The sequence below is a fragment of the Rhinoraja longicauda genome, chromosome 5, assembly GCF_053455715.1.
Source record: "Rhinoraja longicauda isolate Sanriku21f chromosome 5, sRhiLon1.1, whole genome shotgun sequence".
Lineage (NCBI taxonomy): Eukaryota > Metazoa > Chordata > Chondrichthyes > Rajiformes > Arhynchobatidae > Rhinoraja > Rhinoraja longicauda.
In genome coordinates this window covers 55,575,863-55,594,720 of record NC_135957.1, presented here as the reverse complement: position 1 = coordinate 55,594,720, position 18,858 = coordinate 55,575,863, and the positions used below count along the sequence as shown (strand labels likewise).

The window sequence follows — 18,858 nt, the reverse complement described above, 5'->3', positions numbered from 1 at the left end:
ATTCTTGCTATGGAGGGCGTGCAGCGTAGGTTCACTAGGTTAATTCCCGGAATGGCGGGGCTGTCGTATGTTGAAAGGCTGGAGCGATTGGGCTTGTATACACTGGAATTTAGAAGGATGAGGGGGGATCTTATTGAAACATATAAGATAATTAGGGGATTGGACACATTAGAGGCAGATAACATGTTCCCAATGTTGGGGGAGTCCAGAACAAGGGGCCACAGTTTAAGAATAAGGGGTAGGCCATTTAGAACGGAGATGAGGAAGAACTTTTTCAGTCAGAGGGTGGTGAAGGTGTGGAATTCTCTGCCTCAGAAGGCAGTGGAGGCCAGTTCGTTGGATGCTTTCAAGAGAGAGCTGGATAGAGCTCTTAAGGATAGCGGAGTGAGGGGGTATGGGGAGAAGGCAGGAACGGGGTACTGATTGAGAGTGATCAGCCATGATCGCATTGAATGGCGGTGCTGGCTCGAAGGGCTGAATGGCCTACTCCTGCACCTATTGTCTATTGTCTATTATCCAACCTGCAACTTGGCATACCAATGGAAAACTGATACCTGCCCTAATCTCCGTGCACTCATGACCCCTTAACCCTCTAACATGTTATACTACTCTTCCCAGCATCTACCTCACCACCACAAACCCTTGAGGCTAACTCATGAACTATTATGAACCACTCTGCTGAATTTCATTTCATGGGGAGGGAGTGAAAGACTCCTTTGCAGATGGCAAATAAATTCTAAGACTTAGGGGTTTACCACAGATAATATATGAACTTTCAATAAAAAATAAGCCTCTATTAAATCATAACTTTGGCTTAAAACATTGTGTGCAATATTAGCCATCAAAAAAGAAAGGTCATAAGGGATAAGAGCAGTATTAAGCAATTCGGCCCATCAAGTCTACTCCACCATTCAATCATGGCTGATTTATCTCTCCCTCCTAACCCCATGACCCCTGATACCCATACTAATCAAGAAACCATCTATCTGCTTTCAAAATATCCATTGACTTAGCCTCCACGGCCTGCTGTGGCAAAGAATTCCACAGATTCACCACCATCTGACTAAAAAAATTCCTTCTCATCTCCTTCCTAAAGAAACGTCATTTGAGGCTATGACCTCTAGTCCTAGACTCTCCAAAGGTGCAAATGAAGCTTTAGGAAGGGTACAAAAACTTATTCTCCAGGATATTGTTTGGTATGAGAAAATACACCCAAAAAAAATCCTTCTCTCGAGAGATGCTGCCTGACCTGCTTGGTTACGCCAGCATTTTGTACCTACTTTTTTTTTAATTGAATGCGTTCTATCTCACTAGTAACCACAGATTTGTCCAGGGACAGGAAATTAAAATGTCTTTTTTTCCCCTACATTGTATTCCTGTTCATTTATTTCTAAATATGGAAATATAATACTGCTCATTTTCACATTTTCTTTATGACATATAATGTGAGACACCACCAAACTAAGACGTGATCAAATTATGCACAGTACTGATTTTTTTTAAATCTATTTTTTTTTTGCTACAAATACCACAGAATTTTAACATCAACAGTTATTTAAAAGTTGCATTTTCCAATTAGCAAATCAATCCAAAAATTGCACACAACAGGCAATGCGACAAATTCTGGGTAGAACATCCTATCACCACTTTATTTGTAAATCAATGCTTAATGCCAAATTAGTTTGACTTGAAGAGTCAGAGTTAAAAGCCATTGCAAAAATAATCAAAAAGGTTGATGTGCTGAAAAGGTCTCATAAATGAGCTGCCATGTTTTTCACCTAAGGCGGTTGTTGTTAACAATTTAAAACATTTACAAATGTCCCAATATGGTGTTTAACTCTTAATATGCAAAACTTGCCAAAACACCACAGCAGCAGAATATCACTTGGCAAATACCATTCAGCTGTATAATAATAAATCGTTTCCAAAATGGAAATAAACAGCCTTAAAATGGTAAAATATTCACTAAATACTAAATTCAAAAGACATCAAATGAAAAGTAATAAAGTCAACAACAAAACAACATGAAAACCAGCATTTTATGGCCCAAAACTATTTTTTTGAGCTAATTCATTTATGAAGTCAACCAATTATGCCAATTATACTTTAGAGGATAGTAATAGGCAATTCTCAAATACATATATTTTACAAAAATATGAATTTATACTTCTTTACAAGCAACATCAACACCAGAAATTTTAATTTTTCACATTTCTAAGCCACTGGTTTAAACTCAGAAAGTATTGGAAAGTCTGATATATTTTCATTACTTATATACCTGCAGGCCAATCAATTCCCCAACCTTACCCCCACCAACAAAACAAATCTCCATTGTTGTTTTACCTTGCAAAACATTTAGAAGGAAGTTAGAATTTAGGAGATTATTATTAAAAATATATGTTTTGCCTAGATATACTATTGTGAACTTGGGATTTGTTAAATAGTATAGTTTACCAATTTGTTGGATTAACACGACAAAGCAATTTGTTTAATGGCATCTGTTAGTTTAGAAACAGTTGACAGCAACGATATAGATAATGACACCAGTATGATACAGATAGTATTTTCATTCTGAGGCTCTTGATGGTGTCAACGTGATATAAAGTTGCTTGTGTCACCTCAATAATTTTCAGAATGGAACAATTATTTAACAGAAATCTCACAGTAATGATGCTGCTTAATAGATAAACAAAGTCTTGGGTTGTTGTAGTATGATACACAAACGATTATCTGACAGCCAGCATGTCCTTTGTTTTATGATTTGAGTGTTGCACATTTGGACAATCTATTGTTCATGAGTGTAGCTCCCCATATCCACAGCCATTCAGGTATGTACTGGACAAATAAGAACTGCAAAGAGAAAGAAAAATAATGTTGAAAGAACTATAAACGTTTAGTTTCACAGAATCAATTCCTTTCAATTAATGATGGTGTACACCTCTACAGCAAAACAGCAAGAGCTGAATGAAGTTAGACATTTATTTCATCCTTTCGCATGAATTGGAAGAATGCCCACTGCATTACTATATCCGTAGTTGTAAAAGGCACTGCCCATTTTGGTCAGAGGGGACTGACTTAAGGCATGCCATCCAAGTAGCCAAGCTGAGTATATGCTCACACTGCCACTATATCCTCACCTGCTGAGTTCCTCCAACAGTTTGATTTTTGCTCAAGATTCCAGCATCTACAGTATATTGTGTCACCATCAAACTGTCCCAAGTCATGGACAGTGTTGCACTCATCCAGACAAACAGAGAGTATTCCAAAAGATTCCTAAACTCTGCTTTGGGATGTCACGAAGAATGTCATTCACCTCAGCATATCCAGCTTCTCATCTGCTGCTGCAGTGTTTTTCTTTAAAAAAAATAGAATTGTAATATTGTGCAACTGGAGAATTTCTCACTTCTGCCCTTGTGTTGCAACATGAATGTAAGAATGTTGGGCTGAGGACATGGCCCTGAGGAACTCTGATGATGATATAATGGGATGAGATGATTGATCTCCAACAACTAAAGCAATCTTTCTTTCTGCAAGTTATGACCTCAAACAGTACAGCTGTTTCACCTTGATGCACATAATTATTATATCATAGTGCTTTGACATTCCCTTGGCTCTATTTGTCCTGATATTTTCATCTTTTTGATGCTTCTCAGATCTCTCTGGAACCCCAACCTCCTCTACGTCAGCATCCATCTTTTCATAATCCATACATATCTAACTACTCACTAATCAACAGTTCTTTATTCAGTTGTTCAACAAGTATCTTTATCCTTTAAAATGTAATTTTTTCACATTGCAATCTCAGTTCATTCACCTTTGTTTTTATTAACTCTCTCACATACTCACTTTTTCTCTCTTTACCACCTTTGTTATCTGTTGCATTGCTGAGACTTGAACCTCTTTTGGTAATCTCATTCATAACTTTGATTTTACTCACCTTTAGTCATCATCTATTCTTAACACAGTTTGTCAACAGTTATATTGTCAAGTCAAGTCAATTTTATTTGTATAGCACATTTAAAAACAACCCACGTTGACCAAAGTGCTGTACATCAGTTCAGGTACTAAGAAAAACGAATATACAATGGCACACAAACATAACAGCACATATTTAAACAGTTCACAGCACCCTCTCAGAGGGCCTCAAATGCTAGGGAGTAGAAATAGGTTTTGAGCCTGGACTTAAAGGAGTCGATGGAGGGGGCAGTTCTGATGGGGAGAGGGATGCTGTTCCACAGTCTAGGAGCTGCAACCGCAAAAGCGCGGTTTTATTGCTAACCATAAGACACACACCCAGGTCTGATTACCCTGCTGTGCGCCTGACTCGACTGAGGGTGTCTTGTGATAAAAGGCCGAAACACCCAGTGACTTTGAGGAACACAACTGAAGATGTGTCTGAATGGTATCACCTAGTGGTCATCCCCAAGAACAACACCAGTCAATTGCAGCGCAAAACCTTAGGGATTGTAACATCCAGTCCTACTAATCAATCTGTACCAAGGCTTTTACATTTGATAACATGCATTTGCTCAGTTCCCTTTAATACCATGAATTATTACATTAATGTTGTGTAATTGACGAAAGATTATGGGGTTAGATACTTCAACAACTATCTAAACTCTCACATGAGACAAAGTTTAACATCAATGTAGGCTACATTCTCATGTCTTGGAGATCTGAGCGCATCCTTCTAATTAGGGATGAGAGCATGGCTAATTTCTACAAAATCATGGCTCCTTGACAAGCCGTTTAGTTGCAGGGAACTTTGGCTTAAAATGAATAATTTCCTTTCAAAATGCAGGTGATGCCTATTATCATTATGGTTGTTAATACATTTGTGAAATAAGAAATAACTGCAGGTCACACTTAGGCAAAGTTCCAGTTTCATTCCAGAAGCTTAAAAGTGTCATACAGTGTGGAAATAGGCTCTTCGGTCCAACTTGCCTACGCCAACCAACTTTCCCCATCTACACTAGTCCCACCTACCTGCATTTGGCCCATATCCCTCCAATCCTTTCCTATCCATGCATTGTCCAAATATTTTTTAAATGTTGTGATAGTACCTGTCTCTTACCTCCTCTGGCCACATCCACCACCCAATGTATAAAAAAGTTGTCCCGCAGGTTCCTATTAATCGTTCCCCCCTCACCTTAAACCTATGTCCTCTGGTTCTTGATTCCCCTACTCTGGATAAAAGACTGTGCATTTACCCAATTTAATCCTCTCATGATCTTATACGCATGATAAATAATGTAGAGCAATGTTAAAGTACAGAACAAGTTTGTGCTGCATTTAGTAGGTTCCGACTACCCGCAGAAACAATACGCCTTTGCTGACCTCTCAAATGAGTTGCAAAAACGATCGATTGTATCTTTGTTGAAAGAGTTGCAGAGCTCCTCAAATCCAAGCATTAATGTGCTTATCAATAAACCATTACTAGTTTGTTCATCTAAATTATTTGTTGGTGAGGCCTTCCTGTACAAGTGAAGGGTTATACATCAATGTATTACATTCACTGAGAAATGTACTTTAGGATGCCTTGAGGTTATGAAAGGTACTGTGTGAGCTCAAGAACTTTCTTTTGTACTTTAATGTCATTTTCAAATCTGAAATGCAACATTCCTTCAGATAATTACCTGCATTGAATGTATCCAGTAACCTGGAGTCCTGCTGGATATTCCAAGGGTTGAAATTGCATGACGTACATACACATTAACTGATGGTGCTAGCCAGGAAAATAAGTGCACGCCTTCGCCGTACCCATCTCTGTTAGTTGTTATAGAAAACGGCAATAAGCTCTGAACAAAGATTCCTTTGGGAGCATATTCACAGTGCAAAGCTCTGCTAAAATGGTCTAAATACACCTGAAAAGTAAAAATAGACAATTATGAAAACAGATTTCTCTGAAGGAAATGCTAATTATCAACCTTTTAATCTTCTGCTACATTTATTTTCCCCTCCCACTCATCCAAGGGTTGTTGCCATAGATTACAATGAACAGCAATTAGCTTTGCACATTTTATTCAGTAATCAGTTCTTTCACTCAGCAGTGTAAATCGTTTATCCTGCCATTGCACCAGGTTTCTGCCAGTTCTCCTAGCTAGAAAGTAAAGGAGAGCAAGTAAACAATTTCCAAAAAGCATGTCATTTTCAATTAAAATTCACTTTAATTAAAACATGATTCCAAGATCATTACAACCTCGGTAATAGAACTGCATTACAAACTGAATGTAACATTGTTATACAACTTATTACAATTGCAGAAACATTTAGATATTACCTTAGCACTTGAATATGTGGCCATCTGTGGTGTTGGCTTGCAGCAAAACCCTGAAGAAATATTAACAATCGCTCCCTTCCTCCTTTGTACCATTCCTGGTAACACTATGCGGATCATCATGTTGGTTGCAGCAATATTTACATTGATAAGATCCCAGAGTTTGTCCTCGGAAACATTTAAGAAAAACTGTGGATAATCAGCAGGCACATCTGCACCATTCACCAGAATGCCTATTTCCTTATCCTTCAGAGCTTCTTGAATTGGTTGGTAAATCTCGCGTCCTTTAGTAAAATCAGTTACGATTATATAGGTTTCAACATTAAACCTTTTTGTAATGTTGGCAGCTGTGGCTTCCAGCGTGTTTTGATCATGGCTAATAAGAATCAGATCGATGCCTTGCTTAGCCAGCTCTTCAGCATAGGCTTTACCAATCCCAGCTGCTGCACCTGAGGACAACAAAGATAGATCAGTTAATGTTAAAAGTTAAATTAGTTAACTCTCTTTGTAGAGTGACTGAAATCATCAAGGCCTAACTCGGTAAAACCCATACTAGAGACTATGTTCAGAGAAATAATATTTTGAAATTCAAGGAAAGGATTCCATAAATGCTGATTACGTAATGTATGATGTATTTCATAAATGTATTCCATTCAAATCCATTCCTTTTCTCTGGCAGGCATACAAGATTACCAGTCACATAACATTACACCATAGTCTTTCTAGATGTGTTCGCTTTACATTATTCAAATATAAACTTATTGCACAGAATAAAATAAGATAGTCGATTCAAAATTCCTGCGCATTATTGCACAAACTATCTAAGATCTTCAGATATATCCTGACAAAAATTCTACTTTCTATTCTATTATACCAAATACCTCTTGTCATATGAAATGTGAGTACTAATAATGGAACGATCTGAATGTATATTTATTTTCATCCATTAAAAGTGGCCATTGCGATTCACAAGCCACGTATATCTCATCTATTGGTCAATTGTGACTTTTTAATACAAGCACATCTCTGGTCGAGTGACAACGGTCACTACCGTCAATAGACAATAGGTGCAGGAGTAGGCCATTCAGCCCTTCGAGCCAGCACCGCCATTCAATGCAATCATGGCTGATCACTCTCAATCAGTACCCCGTTCCTGCCTTCTCCCCATATCCCCTCACTCCGCTATCCTTAAGAGCTCCATCCAGCTCTCTCTTGAAAGCATCCAACGTCATCACGTAGGAAGCACTTTTTCTCAAGGGTGGAGGGAGGAGAACACAGGCAATGTGAAACTGGGTATACCATGGGAATTGATTTGGCAGGGAATTAGATGGGAGTTACGTCCCACCACAGAATGGGGAGTGCAACCTGCAATTCCCAAGTGACAAACATGATGAATTGACATGAAGATGACAGTGTCCACAGAAGTTGTGCAAATAAATTGACCGGTCTGAAAGGTGCTATCCGTTCCCTTCACAGATGCTTCCTGACCCACTGAGTTCCTCCAGCTATTTGTGTTTTGCTCAACATTCTAGTATCTGCAGTACCTCGTGTGCAAATAAATTGATGGATCAAGGTCAAAGAAATGTTTCCTTTCAGAAGACTACTGTTCCTTCAGAATACAAGATCTCATGATATTGCTTTTTTTCCCAATTAATTTCTTTTGACAGGGAAGGCACTGAAGTCAAACTACAGTAGAATGTAAGATTTCCAACATTTGAACACCTAGCTTCACAAATCAGCACGTAATAGAAATATGATATCAATGCACATAAAGACATTTCCTGTCTGGGAATTACTTTCCTTGGAGTACATGAGAGAAAACAATGATAATATTCTAATTCACACAGCATACACTGTTTTAATTGTTGGTGTAGAGCTTTACAATAAAGGCCTAAGGTGTAGCACAGTGTGGTAATGTTAGGCTGAGCTGAATCTTTAAAAAGTTGTTTTAGTTAGTTGGGGTATAAAAGTGTTGCTCTGATTTATTGATGGGAACATTGAAGTTTATTTTTAAATAACTTTATATTCTTTATCACAACACACACTGTAAATTATGGGTTAGATTACCCTGAAATCTGAAAATTGTAATTTAATTTAAATTATAAATAAATGACTGTAAATTAGAATTGTTTCTTATTCATAAGGATTTCAAAGTTGCCGACTGAAAACAGCAATGTGATTTCACTGACTCGGCTCCAGACCTCTTCAGCAATAAGACTTTAACATACGTCTGGCTGTTGCTCATCGGCTACAGCTTGGCATTCAACATCATCATATTCTCTAGTTATCATCAAACTCAGCGAACTGGGTCTCTCTGCATCCCGATGCAACTTGATCCACGGCTTTCTCATCAGCAGAGTTCAAATGGTGCCAATTGGCAACAGTTCTTCCTCAATGACCATCAGCACAGGAGCACTTCATGGCTGTGTGCTCATCTCTGAACTCTATCTCTCTATCCATAACTGTGTAGCCAGACACAGCTCCAACATAATCTTTAATTCATTGACAATACCACTATTGGATAAATAACAGGCAACGATGAGTCAGTGTACAGGTGGGAGATTGATAACCTGATTGAAAACAAGGCAAGGACCCGATTGTTGACGTCAGGAAAGGAAAGTCGGGGATCCACAAATATGTCTTCATCGATGGGGCATTAGTGGGAGAGTCAACAACTTCAAGGTCCTGGCCATGCATATCTCTGAAGATCTGTCCTGGGCCCAACTCATCAATCCAATCATAAAGAAAGCTCATCAACACCTCTGCTTCCTTGGAAGATTGAAGAATCAGGATGTGGCCGAATATCGTATCGAACCATGACAGGTACATAGTAAAAAGCATACTGACTGGTTTGATAGCTCAAACGCCCAGGAATGAAAAAAGCTGTAGACATTTCCCAGTCCATCAGGTATGTTGTTGTTCGTCCTTCGGGTTCGAAGATGACCATGACTTCACTTTCAATTGGAGGATTGGTAACTGTGGGTCCGGAAGTGACTGGTGAGGCCAATCCGGGCCCGGAAGGCACGCCTACACGTAGGACACAAGTGGATGGCTGCTGCAGTGGACGTGGAGGTAGCCCGGGCCTTGCGCGCGGTGTGTTTCCTCTGGGCCTCTGCAGTGCGTCTGTTCTCTGCTGCACGGGCTCTTGTGGTGAGCTTGCTATGCCAGGTTGGACGGTCCAGAGCAAGAGACTCCCAAGTGCTGAGGTTGATGTTCAAGTCTTTGAGGGACACTTTGAGGCAGTCCTTAAACCATTTCTTCTGTCCTCCTACTGAGCGCATGCCCTGACACAGTTCTCCATACAGAAGCCGTTTTGGCAGTCGACTCTCGGGCATTCTGACGATATGGCCTGCCCATCTGGCTTGGGCTTCTCCCCACCGTCCAAGGAATCTACTGGAATTGCTGCCTTAAAAAGGTAGTCAATATCGTCAAAGAGCCACACCACCCTGGCCACGCTCATCGCATTGCCACCATTGACTAGAAAGTCGAGGAACCCGGGAACTGTGACTACCAGTTCAAGAACGGCTTTTCAAAGCAACTATTAAGGCTCTTCAACAACGCTGCAAAACCCAAATCACAACACCACCTCAGCACGGATCTACTATGGACTTTACTTTTGTTTGCACTACATACTTCGGTTTTGCACTATTATGGGCTGGTTATCTAGCACTATTGATTATTAATTTTTTTGTACAATTGATTGTTGTGTATTTATTTGTTGTGTTATTGCATTAATGAGCCTGCAAAGTTGCAGTAAATAAAAATTGCATTGTTCTGTTCCCAGTACAGATGACAATTGATTCTTAAATGGTAGAAAGTTGGGGCTCTTTTTTTTTTTTTAAATCCAGATTCAAATCCATCATGTTACTTGTGTCTATAACATTTCCATGTGTAGCATTCTCAAATGAGAAAAATTCCAGGTGATGATGACATTCTATAAGTTTCTACATCTTGCAAAATATTTTGTGCAGTGAACCACCAAGAGAAAGACTTCATTCTGTACTTTTGTGTCTTGTAGCCACTGTGGTGTAGAGACTTGAACTACCTGTTCCATGCACCTCAATGCACAGGCCAGGTACCCAATTTGACTCCTTTGAGCAAGCCACGTTATTTGCAAGCTAACAACAGGACATTCATAACAAACTCTAAATTCTGAACTCTCATGGGAAAAGGTTACCAATACAGAAATATTCAAGGATGTTCTCAAAGCCTCCTTGGGAAAAAAATACACATGACTGCTGAATTCTGGGAATCCATTTCCCTATGAATACTCAAAATCAAAAAGGACATGGCGTGGTATTGAGAACTCTGTGCGCACACTTTCAGAGCACACAAAAGCCCAGAAAGAGCACACAACCTCACAGACTACCCACTTACCCATCTAATTTAGTATCTCCCATCCCAGAAGAGTTTTTATTTCCCACACTGGTCTCATTATTAAGCTTGTGATCCACTAATTTGGAGAAGAATCAACTCATCCTTAAACTTGAGGGAGTACCCAAGAAGTATTGTAGTATTGAATAGTTGCCGCTTTTATGGCGTACTTGCACAAGTGTAACAAGTGTGCCAAGTGTGCCTGCCAATGTTTTGAACTTTTGCTTTGTTTTGCATGTAATTCAGATGTAAAGGATCAACCCAACTGTTAAGCAAAACAAAGCATAAGAATCTCAATCCATTTTCATGATGGACCATGCTCAAAATGAATTTGAGTATCGAAATCTCCGGCAAGGGTAGCTCATTCCCCATTCTCTAAATGCCTTTGAAGTTAGCCACATCCTACAGCACTGCATCCTCAATGCTGTAAAAATAAATGAATCAGGGATTTTTTTATCTTCATCAGTTTATATTTGGATCACTTGGCTATCCCATGTACCTGTTTCACGAGACTGATCATGTTGATTGCGAAACTATTAATAAAACTTCAGCAAATTGTTGCTAGCTGTGCTGAAATGTAAGGGATTGGATATTTATGAATTGGGCGCTGATCCAAAGAATTGCTTGGTCTTGGTTGCAGCTGTATTTACAATGCGAATCTAGCAGTAATAGAGCACAAAGGTACTTTATCAAGTCAACATCATTCACTTAAAGACAGAGAAAAGCTACATACCAGTTACCATGGCCCATTTCCCATAGTGTTTGAGCAGGTGCTTCCTGCTCATCAGTCTCGGGATGAAATGGAGTCTGACCATACTGTAAATATCACAAACAAAGCAGATGCTTGTCTTTGCCACATACCATGCTCCCAGAACGGTTAATGCATCAGAGTAGACATTACACGTCCTGGCAACCTGCCAGTACAGTAGTTCGAAACTATCCACCGCTGCCATGTTATGGAATAGGAACCTTTTAATCTAAAGGACAAAGTAACACCGTGGTATCCCACAATGGCAAGTCTGTAATTTCACATCAATGCACCATGTGAAAATATTACCGGGCTTGGTAACAGCAAACTTTCAGAATGCTCTGCCAAATACAACTTAGTCGATGGTGCCCTTAGTTTGTTCTGATAGTTTGTATTAATCCTCTTGAAATGCAGTAAGCAAACAAAAACTAGATGCCGGAGTGCACAAAAAAAAAGCTTACAAATATTTTTCAGTTTTGAAAATGACTTGCATTTAGCTAATACGACTTATGCAGCTGTAAAAACATTCTGCAAAAGTGCCGTTACAGAAATATGCACGCCGTTACAGAAATAAAATAGCTACTGCATGAATTTAACCCACAGGCCGAATGAACTGAAAAGCAAAATACTGCCTCCTGCCCGGGAGCTTACATCAGCTGATCTCTCTAAAGGACCAACTGAAGTGCAAGGTGGAGCTTACAGAAATTAGCTGTTCAATGGGGTGCCTTACGAAAACTGTTAATTTGTTAGATGCAACAAACTGCTGAAAAGTTAGGTATATTTATATTACAATCCATTTGATGTATTCAATCGAAACACTTATGTTTCTGATTTTGGTTTTGACTGTGAATAGTTGCTGTCCCTTAAACAATTGGATGAAAACCTAAATAGGTTCTATTTTCTGGACCTTCCAAATCGCCTTGGCACAAATTGATTTTATTAAAGATGTTGATCGTGGTGTTTTATTCTGGAAACAAAATGCTCCCCTTTACTTAGAAACAGAAAAACATAGAAAATAGGTGCAGAAGGAGGCCATTCGGCCCTTCGAGCCAGCACCGCCATTCATTGTGATCATGGCTGATCATCCACAATCAGTAACCCGTGCCTGCATTCTCCCCATATCCCTTGATTCCATATCCCTTGATTCCACTCTCTCTTAAATCCATCCAGTGATTTGGCCTCCACTGCCCTGTGTGGCAGAGAATTCCACAAATTCACAACTCTCTGGGTGAAAAAGTTCCTTCTCACCTCAGTTTTAAATGGCCTCCCCTTTATTCTAAGACTGTGGCCCCTGGTTCTGGACTCCCCCACTTATATGCATTGGATGGCTATCTCATTTTCAAAACTACCAACCTCAAAACAAATTCTACATAAGATTAATTCACAAAATGCTGGAGTAACTCAGCAGGTTAGGCAGCATCTCGGGAGAGAAGGAATGGGTGACGTTTCGGGTCGAGACCCTTCTTCAGACTGATGTCAGGGGGGCGGGACAAAGGAAGGATATAGGTGGAGAAAGGAAGATAGAGGGAGATCTGGGAAGGAGGAGGGGAAGGGAGGGACAGAGGAACTATCTAAAGTTGGAGAAGTCGATGTTCATACCACTGGGCTGCAAACTGCCCAGGCGAAATATGAGGTGCTGTTCCTCCAATTTCCGGTGGGCCTCACTATGGCACTGGAGGAGGCCCATGACAGAAAGGTCAGACTGGGAATGGGAGGGGGAGTTGAAGTGCTCGGCCACCGGGAGATCAGTTTGGTTAATGCAGACCGAGCGCAGGTGTTCAGCGAAGCGATCGCCGAGCCTGCGCTTGGTTTCGCCGATGTAAATAAGTTGACATCTATAACAGTATAACAGTATAACAGAACTTTATTGTCATTCGGTATAAATACCGAACAAAATTTCAGCAGTCACAAGACACAGGAAAAAAGAAAAGAACACAGGACACACGACCCCAACACCAGCATCCATCACAGTGACTCCAAACACCCCCTCACTGTGATGGAAGGCAACAAAACTTCCACTCTCTTCCCCCCCGCGCCCACGGATAGGCAGCTCGACCCCTACCGAGGCAACCGACACGCACAGCCCCCGCAAGGGGATGGAAGGCCCCGCGGCCGAGCCACACCGGGCACTGAAACGTCCCGATGTTAAGTCCAGCGGCCGAGCCGCGCCGGGCGATGGAAGGCACCGCGGCCGCTGCTAAGTCCCGCAGCCGAGCCACACCGGACACTGAAACGTCCCGTGGCCAAGCCGCGCCGGCGATGCTAAGTCCAGCGGCCGAGCCGCACCGGGCACTGAAACGTCCCGCGGCCAAGCCGCGCCGGCGATGTTAAGTCCAGCGGCCGAGCCGCACCGGGCACTGAAACGTCCCGCAGCCGAGCCGCGCCGGCGATGTTAAGTCCCGCAGCCGAGCCACACCGGGCACTGAAACGTCCCGCAGCCGAGCCGCGCCGATGATGCTAAGTCCAGCGGCCGAGCCGCACCGGGCACTGAAACGTCCCGCAGCCGAGCCGCGCCGGCGATGTTAAGTCCAGCGGCCGAGCCGCACCGGGCACTGAAACGTCCCGCAGCCGAGCCGCGCCGGCGATGTTAAGTCCAGCGGCCGAGCCGCACCGGGCGATGGAAGGCCCCGCGGCCGAGCCGCACCGAGCACTGAACCGTCCCGCGGCCATACCGGGCGATGGAAGGCCCCGCGGATGCAATAGATGAGGTTGGAGGAGGTGCAGGTGAACCTTTGTCTCACCTGGAAAGACTGTTTGGGTCCTTGGATGGAGTTGAGGGGGGAGGTAAAGGGACAGGTGTTGCATCTCGTGCGGTTGCAGGAGAAAGTTCCCGGGGTTGTGGTGGTTTGGGTAGGAAGGACGAGTGTACCAGGGAGTTACGGAAGGAACGGCCTCTGCGGAATGCAGAGAGGGGAGGGGATGGGAAGTTATGGCCAGTGGTGGGGTCCCGTTGTAGGTGACGGAAATGTTGATGGATGATATGTTGGATCCGCTGGCTGGTGGGGTGGAAGGTGAGAACAAGGGGGATTCTGTCCTTGTTGCAAGTGGGGGGAGGGGGAGCAAGAGCGGAGCTGCGGGATGTAGAAGAGACCCTAGTGAGAGCCTCATCTATAATGGAGGAGGGGAAGCCTCGTTTCCTGAAGAACGAGGACATCTCGGAAGCCCTAGTGTGAAACACCTCATCCCGGGCGCAGATGCGGCGTAGACGGAGGAATTGGGAGTAGGGGATAGACTTTTTGCAGGGGACCGGGTGGGAAGAAGTGTAGTCCAGATAGCTGTGCGAGTCAGTGGATTTACAGTAAATGTCCGTCACTAGTCTGTCTCCTGTGATGGAGATGGTGAGGTCCAGAAACGGGAGGGAGATGTCGGAGATAGTTCAGGTATATTTAAGGGCAGGATGGAAATTGGAGGTGAAGTGTATGAAGTCAGTGAGTTCTGCATGGGTGCAAGAGGTAGCACCAATGCAGTCGTCGATGTAGCGGAGGTAGAGTTTGGGGATGGGGCCAGTGTACGTCTGGAACTGGGATTGTTCGACGTACCCGACAAAGAGGCAGGCGTAGCTAGGGCCCATGCGAGTGCCCATAGCTACGCCTCTGGTTTGGAGGAAGTGGGAGGAGTCAAAGAAGAAGTTGTTGAGTGTAAGAACCAGCTCTGCTAGGATGAGGAGAGTGTTGGTAGATGGAGATTGGCTGGTTCTACGGTCGAGGAAGAAATAGAGGGCTTCGAGACCATCCTTGTGGGGGATGGAAGTGTAGTTACTGGACATCCATGGTAAAGATGAGGGAGTGGGGGCCTGGGAACCGGAAGTTATCGAGGAGATGGAGAGCGTGTGAGGTGTCTTGGACGTAGGTGGGGAGGGATTTAACTAGGGGGGATAGGATGGAGTCGAGGTAGGTGGAGATAAGTTCGGTGGGGCATGAGCAGGCAGAGACAATGGGTCTGCCGGGACAGTTCTGTTTGTGGATTTTGGGTAGGAGGTAGAATCGGGCCGTGCGGGGCTGAGGAACTATGAGTTTGGAGGCATTGGGGGGTAGATCGCCGGAGATGATGAGGTCCGTGATGGTGCTGATGATAAAGGTCTGGTGTTTATCGGTGGGGTCATGGTCCAGGGATAGGTAGGAAGAGGTGTCTGAGAGTTGTCGTCTGGCCTCGGTCCGGTAGAAGTCAGCACGCCAGACTACCACAGCCCCTCCCTTGTCAGCGGGTTTAATGATTAAGTCCGGGTTGTTGCGGAGTGAGTGGAGGGCTGCACGTTCAGGAGGGGAGAGGTTGGAGTTAGTCAGGGGAGTGGAGAATTTGAGGCGGTTAATGTCACGCCGGCAGTTCGAGATAAAAATTAACCAAGATTAAGATAAGATTAACCAAGCCACTCACTTCCAACAAAAGCAAACATTGTTAAAAGTGCTAATTTGCTACTCTCAAAATTAGCAAACTGATGTATTGTGGTTGACAATGGCTTCAAGTGACACTGCAAAGACATGCATACTGATGCTTAGTTTTGCTTTTGACAAGCCCATTCTCCTCCAGACCGTATCACAGACTTGGTCCAAACATTGATCAAAGAGCTGAATTCCAGAGGTGAATTGAAAATGACTACACTTGACGTCAAGGCTGCACTTGAATAAATATAAAATCAAAGAATCAATCTGCCTTCATACAAGGTATTCCTACTGGACATGTTATTCCTACTGAACATGAAGGAATTTTGTTTTGTTTTGTTTATTGTCATGTGTACCGAAGTACAGTGAAAAGCTTTTTTGTTGCATACTATCCAGTCAGTGGAAAGACTACACATGATTACAATCAAGCCATCCACAGTTAGGGTTGCCAACTGTTCTGTATTAGCCGGGACATCCCGTATTTTGGGCTAAATTGGTTTGTCCCGAATGGGATCGCCCTTGTCCCGTATTAGCCCCGGGGGGGGGGGGCACTGTAGGCCCAGACGCTGTAGGCCCCGACAGTGTAGGAAAAAACTGCAGATGCTGGTTAAAATCGAAGGTAGTCACAAAATGCTAGAATAACTCAGCGGATCAGGCAACATCTCGGGAGAGAAGGAATGGGTGATGTTTCAGGTCGAGACCCTTCTTCATTATCCGGCTCCACGGGAGGGGGGGGGTCCAGGCCGACGAGCCGCCGCTAAATCACCCACTCCCTTCCCCCCACTCACCCACTCCACCCCCCTCAACTCCTCAACTCCCCTCCCCCCCTCACACACACACCCACTCCATCCCCCCTCAACCCCCCCTTATCCCTCCCCTCCCTCTCTCACCCACTCACCCGCACCACTCACCCACTCACACGCACTCCACACCCCGCACCCCCTACCCCACCCCACCCCCACCCCCACTGGGAGGACGAGCTGTGTTTTCATCATCAGTCTGCGCGTGCGCAATTGGGCGACCTATGATATTTTGACTTTGAGATTATGCAAATAGCAGGACCCTTAGTGAGCTGCAGCTCGCTCCCGGCCATGTGAGGGGGCATGGAGTGGCTGAGTAGGTGAGGGGGGGAGATAAGGGGGGTTGAGGGGGAATGGAGTTGGGTGAGTGAATGGGTGGGTGGGTGAGTGAGGGGGGTGAGGAGGGGGGTTGAGGGGGGATGGAGTGGGTGAGTGGAGGGGAGGGGGAGTTCAGGACGGATTGAGTAGGTGAGGGGGAGGGAAGGGGGGGAATAAGGTGGGTTGAGGGGGGGTGATATGGGTAAGTGGGGGGGGGGGAGGAGGGGAAGGGGGGAGTGCAGGGTGCAAGACCAAAGCAGGTTTGCGGGTTGAGGGGTGAGGGAGGAGGGGATAAGGGGGGTGTGGGGAGGGGGGTATAAGGGGGGTTGAGGTGGGATGGAGTGGGTGACTGTGTGAGGGGGGATGGAATGAGGGGGGTTGAGAGGGTATCGAGTGTGTGAGTGGGAGGGTGGGGAGGAGGGGGGAGATAAGGGGGTTCAGAGGGAATCGAGTTGGTGAGTGGGGGGAGGAGGGGGGTAAGTGTGGTTGAGGGGGGATGGAGTGGGTGAGTGGGGGGGAGGGGAGGGGGAGTGGGGAGGAGGGGGGAGTGGGGGAGGAGAGGGTGCTGGAGCAATGCAAGTTTGGGGACAATGAGGGGGAGGGGGGTTGCTGAGCCCACGAGCTGCCGCTAACTTTAATAGTTGCGCCTCCCACCCCGCCGAGAGGACCGCGCCTGACCTTCCTCCATTGGTGCAGCGCGATGGCAAAGGGTCCAACAAGATGGCCGTCGCCGCCATTCGCCAACGATTGCAACTGTGCTGCAGGAGAGGCTTCGGGTCCACGGCTCGCTCAGGCTGCAGTGCTGGCAGCACGGGGCCGAGGTGAGTGGCTCCCTCCCTCCTTCCCTGTCCCCCCTTGCCCGCCCATGGCCCCGGGGGACATTCCCCGCCCGGCAATGGGCTTTGTCAGTTGGAGAGGGTTGCCGGACCCGCAGGATCGTCAGTTGGGGGAGGGTTGCCCCAGGAGAGACCCACAGGAGAGATTTGGACCCAACGAGTCCTCCTCAGTCTAGTTCACACTATACCTGAAGCCTTCAACACCCACATTGTCTCATGCCCTTCTTTTTCCATAGAATCTTTGGGATTACTTGTTGAGTCAGGTTGCGAGTGACACGCCTGAAATGCTGCAAAAGTTTCTGAATGCCAAACTTTGTTTGTCGTTGAAACTATCATTGCTGGTTATGTATTTGTGGTCATAGTGATGTTGCGGCGATGGTAAGTTCTAAAATTTGAATAATCTAGCTCCAGAACACAACAGGAGCTTCAAAATAAGGCTGCACTCATTATGACAGACTAACAAATTCACATGACTAACTTATTCACATGATTTATTTATACATTTACAAAATATACCATATTGTGTTTGCTCTGTCTCTTTTAAACTATATCATATTCTACTCATAAAATGAGTTCCAGGTTTTCAATCCTTCAAACTACAGTTCAAATTTCTGGCCGTATTAAACTCTTATGTTTATTTTCCACTCATGCTTGTAGCCAAGTTTCAATGGTGATAACAGATGTTTTGTTCTGTGGTATATTGACTTCCTTACTTCTCTTTTCATTTCTAACACTTCAAGAACTGTAACAATTGCTCATTATCTTTATTTGTTAGCCACCAATGCCACACTGTGTTTTGGTGTGGACTATCCTGAGTCAATAGACCATAGACAATAGGTGCAGGAGTAGGCCATTCGGCCCTTCGAGCCAGCACCGCCATTCAATGTGATCATGGCTGATCATTCTCAATCAGTACCCTGTTCCTGCCTTCTCCCCATACCCCCTGACTCCGCTATCCTTAAGAGCTCTATCTAGCTCTCTCTTGAATGCATTCAGAGAATTGGCCTCCACTGCCTTCTGAGGCAGAGAATTCCACAGATTTACAACTCTCTGACTGAAAAGGTTTTTCCTCATCTCCGTTCTAAATGGCCTACCACTTATTCTTAAACTGTGGCCCCTGGTTCTG

The 18,858-nt window shown here is 44.2% G+C and overlaps 1 protein-coding gene across 2 annotated transcripts; it reads right to left on the bottom strand.

The window, feature by feature from the left end:
* Positions 1 to 373: 373 nt before the first annotated feature.
* hsdl1 (hydroxysteroid dehydrogenase like 1) lies at positions 374 to 18,011 on the bottom strand. Of its 2 annotated transcripts, none has more exons than XM_078399597.1 (4): positions 17,921 to 18,011; positions 6,281 to 6,726; positions 5,637 to 5,864; positions 374 to 2,850 (listed from the first exon to the last, which is right to left on the bottom strand). In XM_078399597.1, exons 1-4 carry the CDS (start codon positions 17,964 to 17,966, stop codon positions 2,755 to 2,757), a joined length of 816 nt encoding a protein of 271 aa, XP_078255723.1. In that variant the 5' UTR covers positions 17,967 to 18,011; the 3' UTR covers positions 374 to 2,754. The 2 variants fall into 2 exon arrangements, with proteins under 2 accessions (XP_078255723.1, XP_078255721.1); XM_078399595.1 differs by lacking the exon at positions 17,921 to 18,011 and adding an exon at positions 11,385 to 12,043.
* Positions 18,012 to 18,858: the final 847 nt, after the last annotated feature.

Bases quoted from the DNA above. Each gene is read 5' to 3' on its own strand.
- hsdl1 (XM_078399595.1), bottom strand. From the start codon at position 11,604: ATGGCAGCGGTGGATAGTTTCGAACTACTGTACTGGCAGGTTGCCAGG. The intron at 6,727-11,384 runs GTATGTAGCTTT...TGTTGTCCTCAG, and splicing joins GAAATGGGCCATGGTAACTG to GTGCAGCAGCTGGGATTGGT. The intron at 2,851-5,636 runs GTAATTATCTGA...TTCTCTTTGCAG, and splicing joins ACTGGATACATTCAATGCAG to TTCTTATTTGTCCAGTACAT.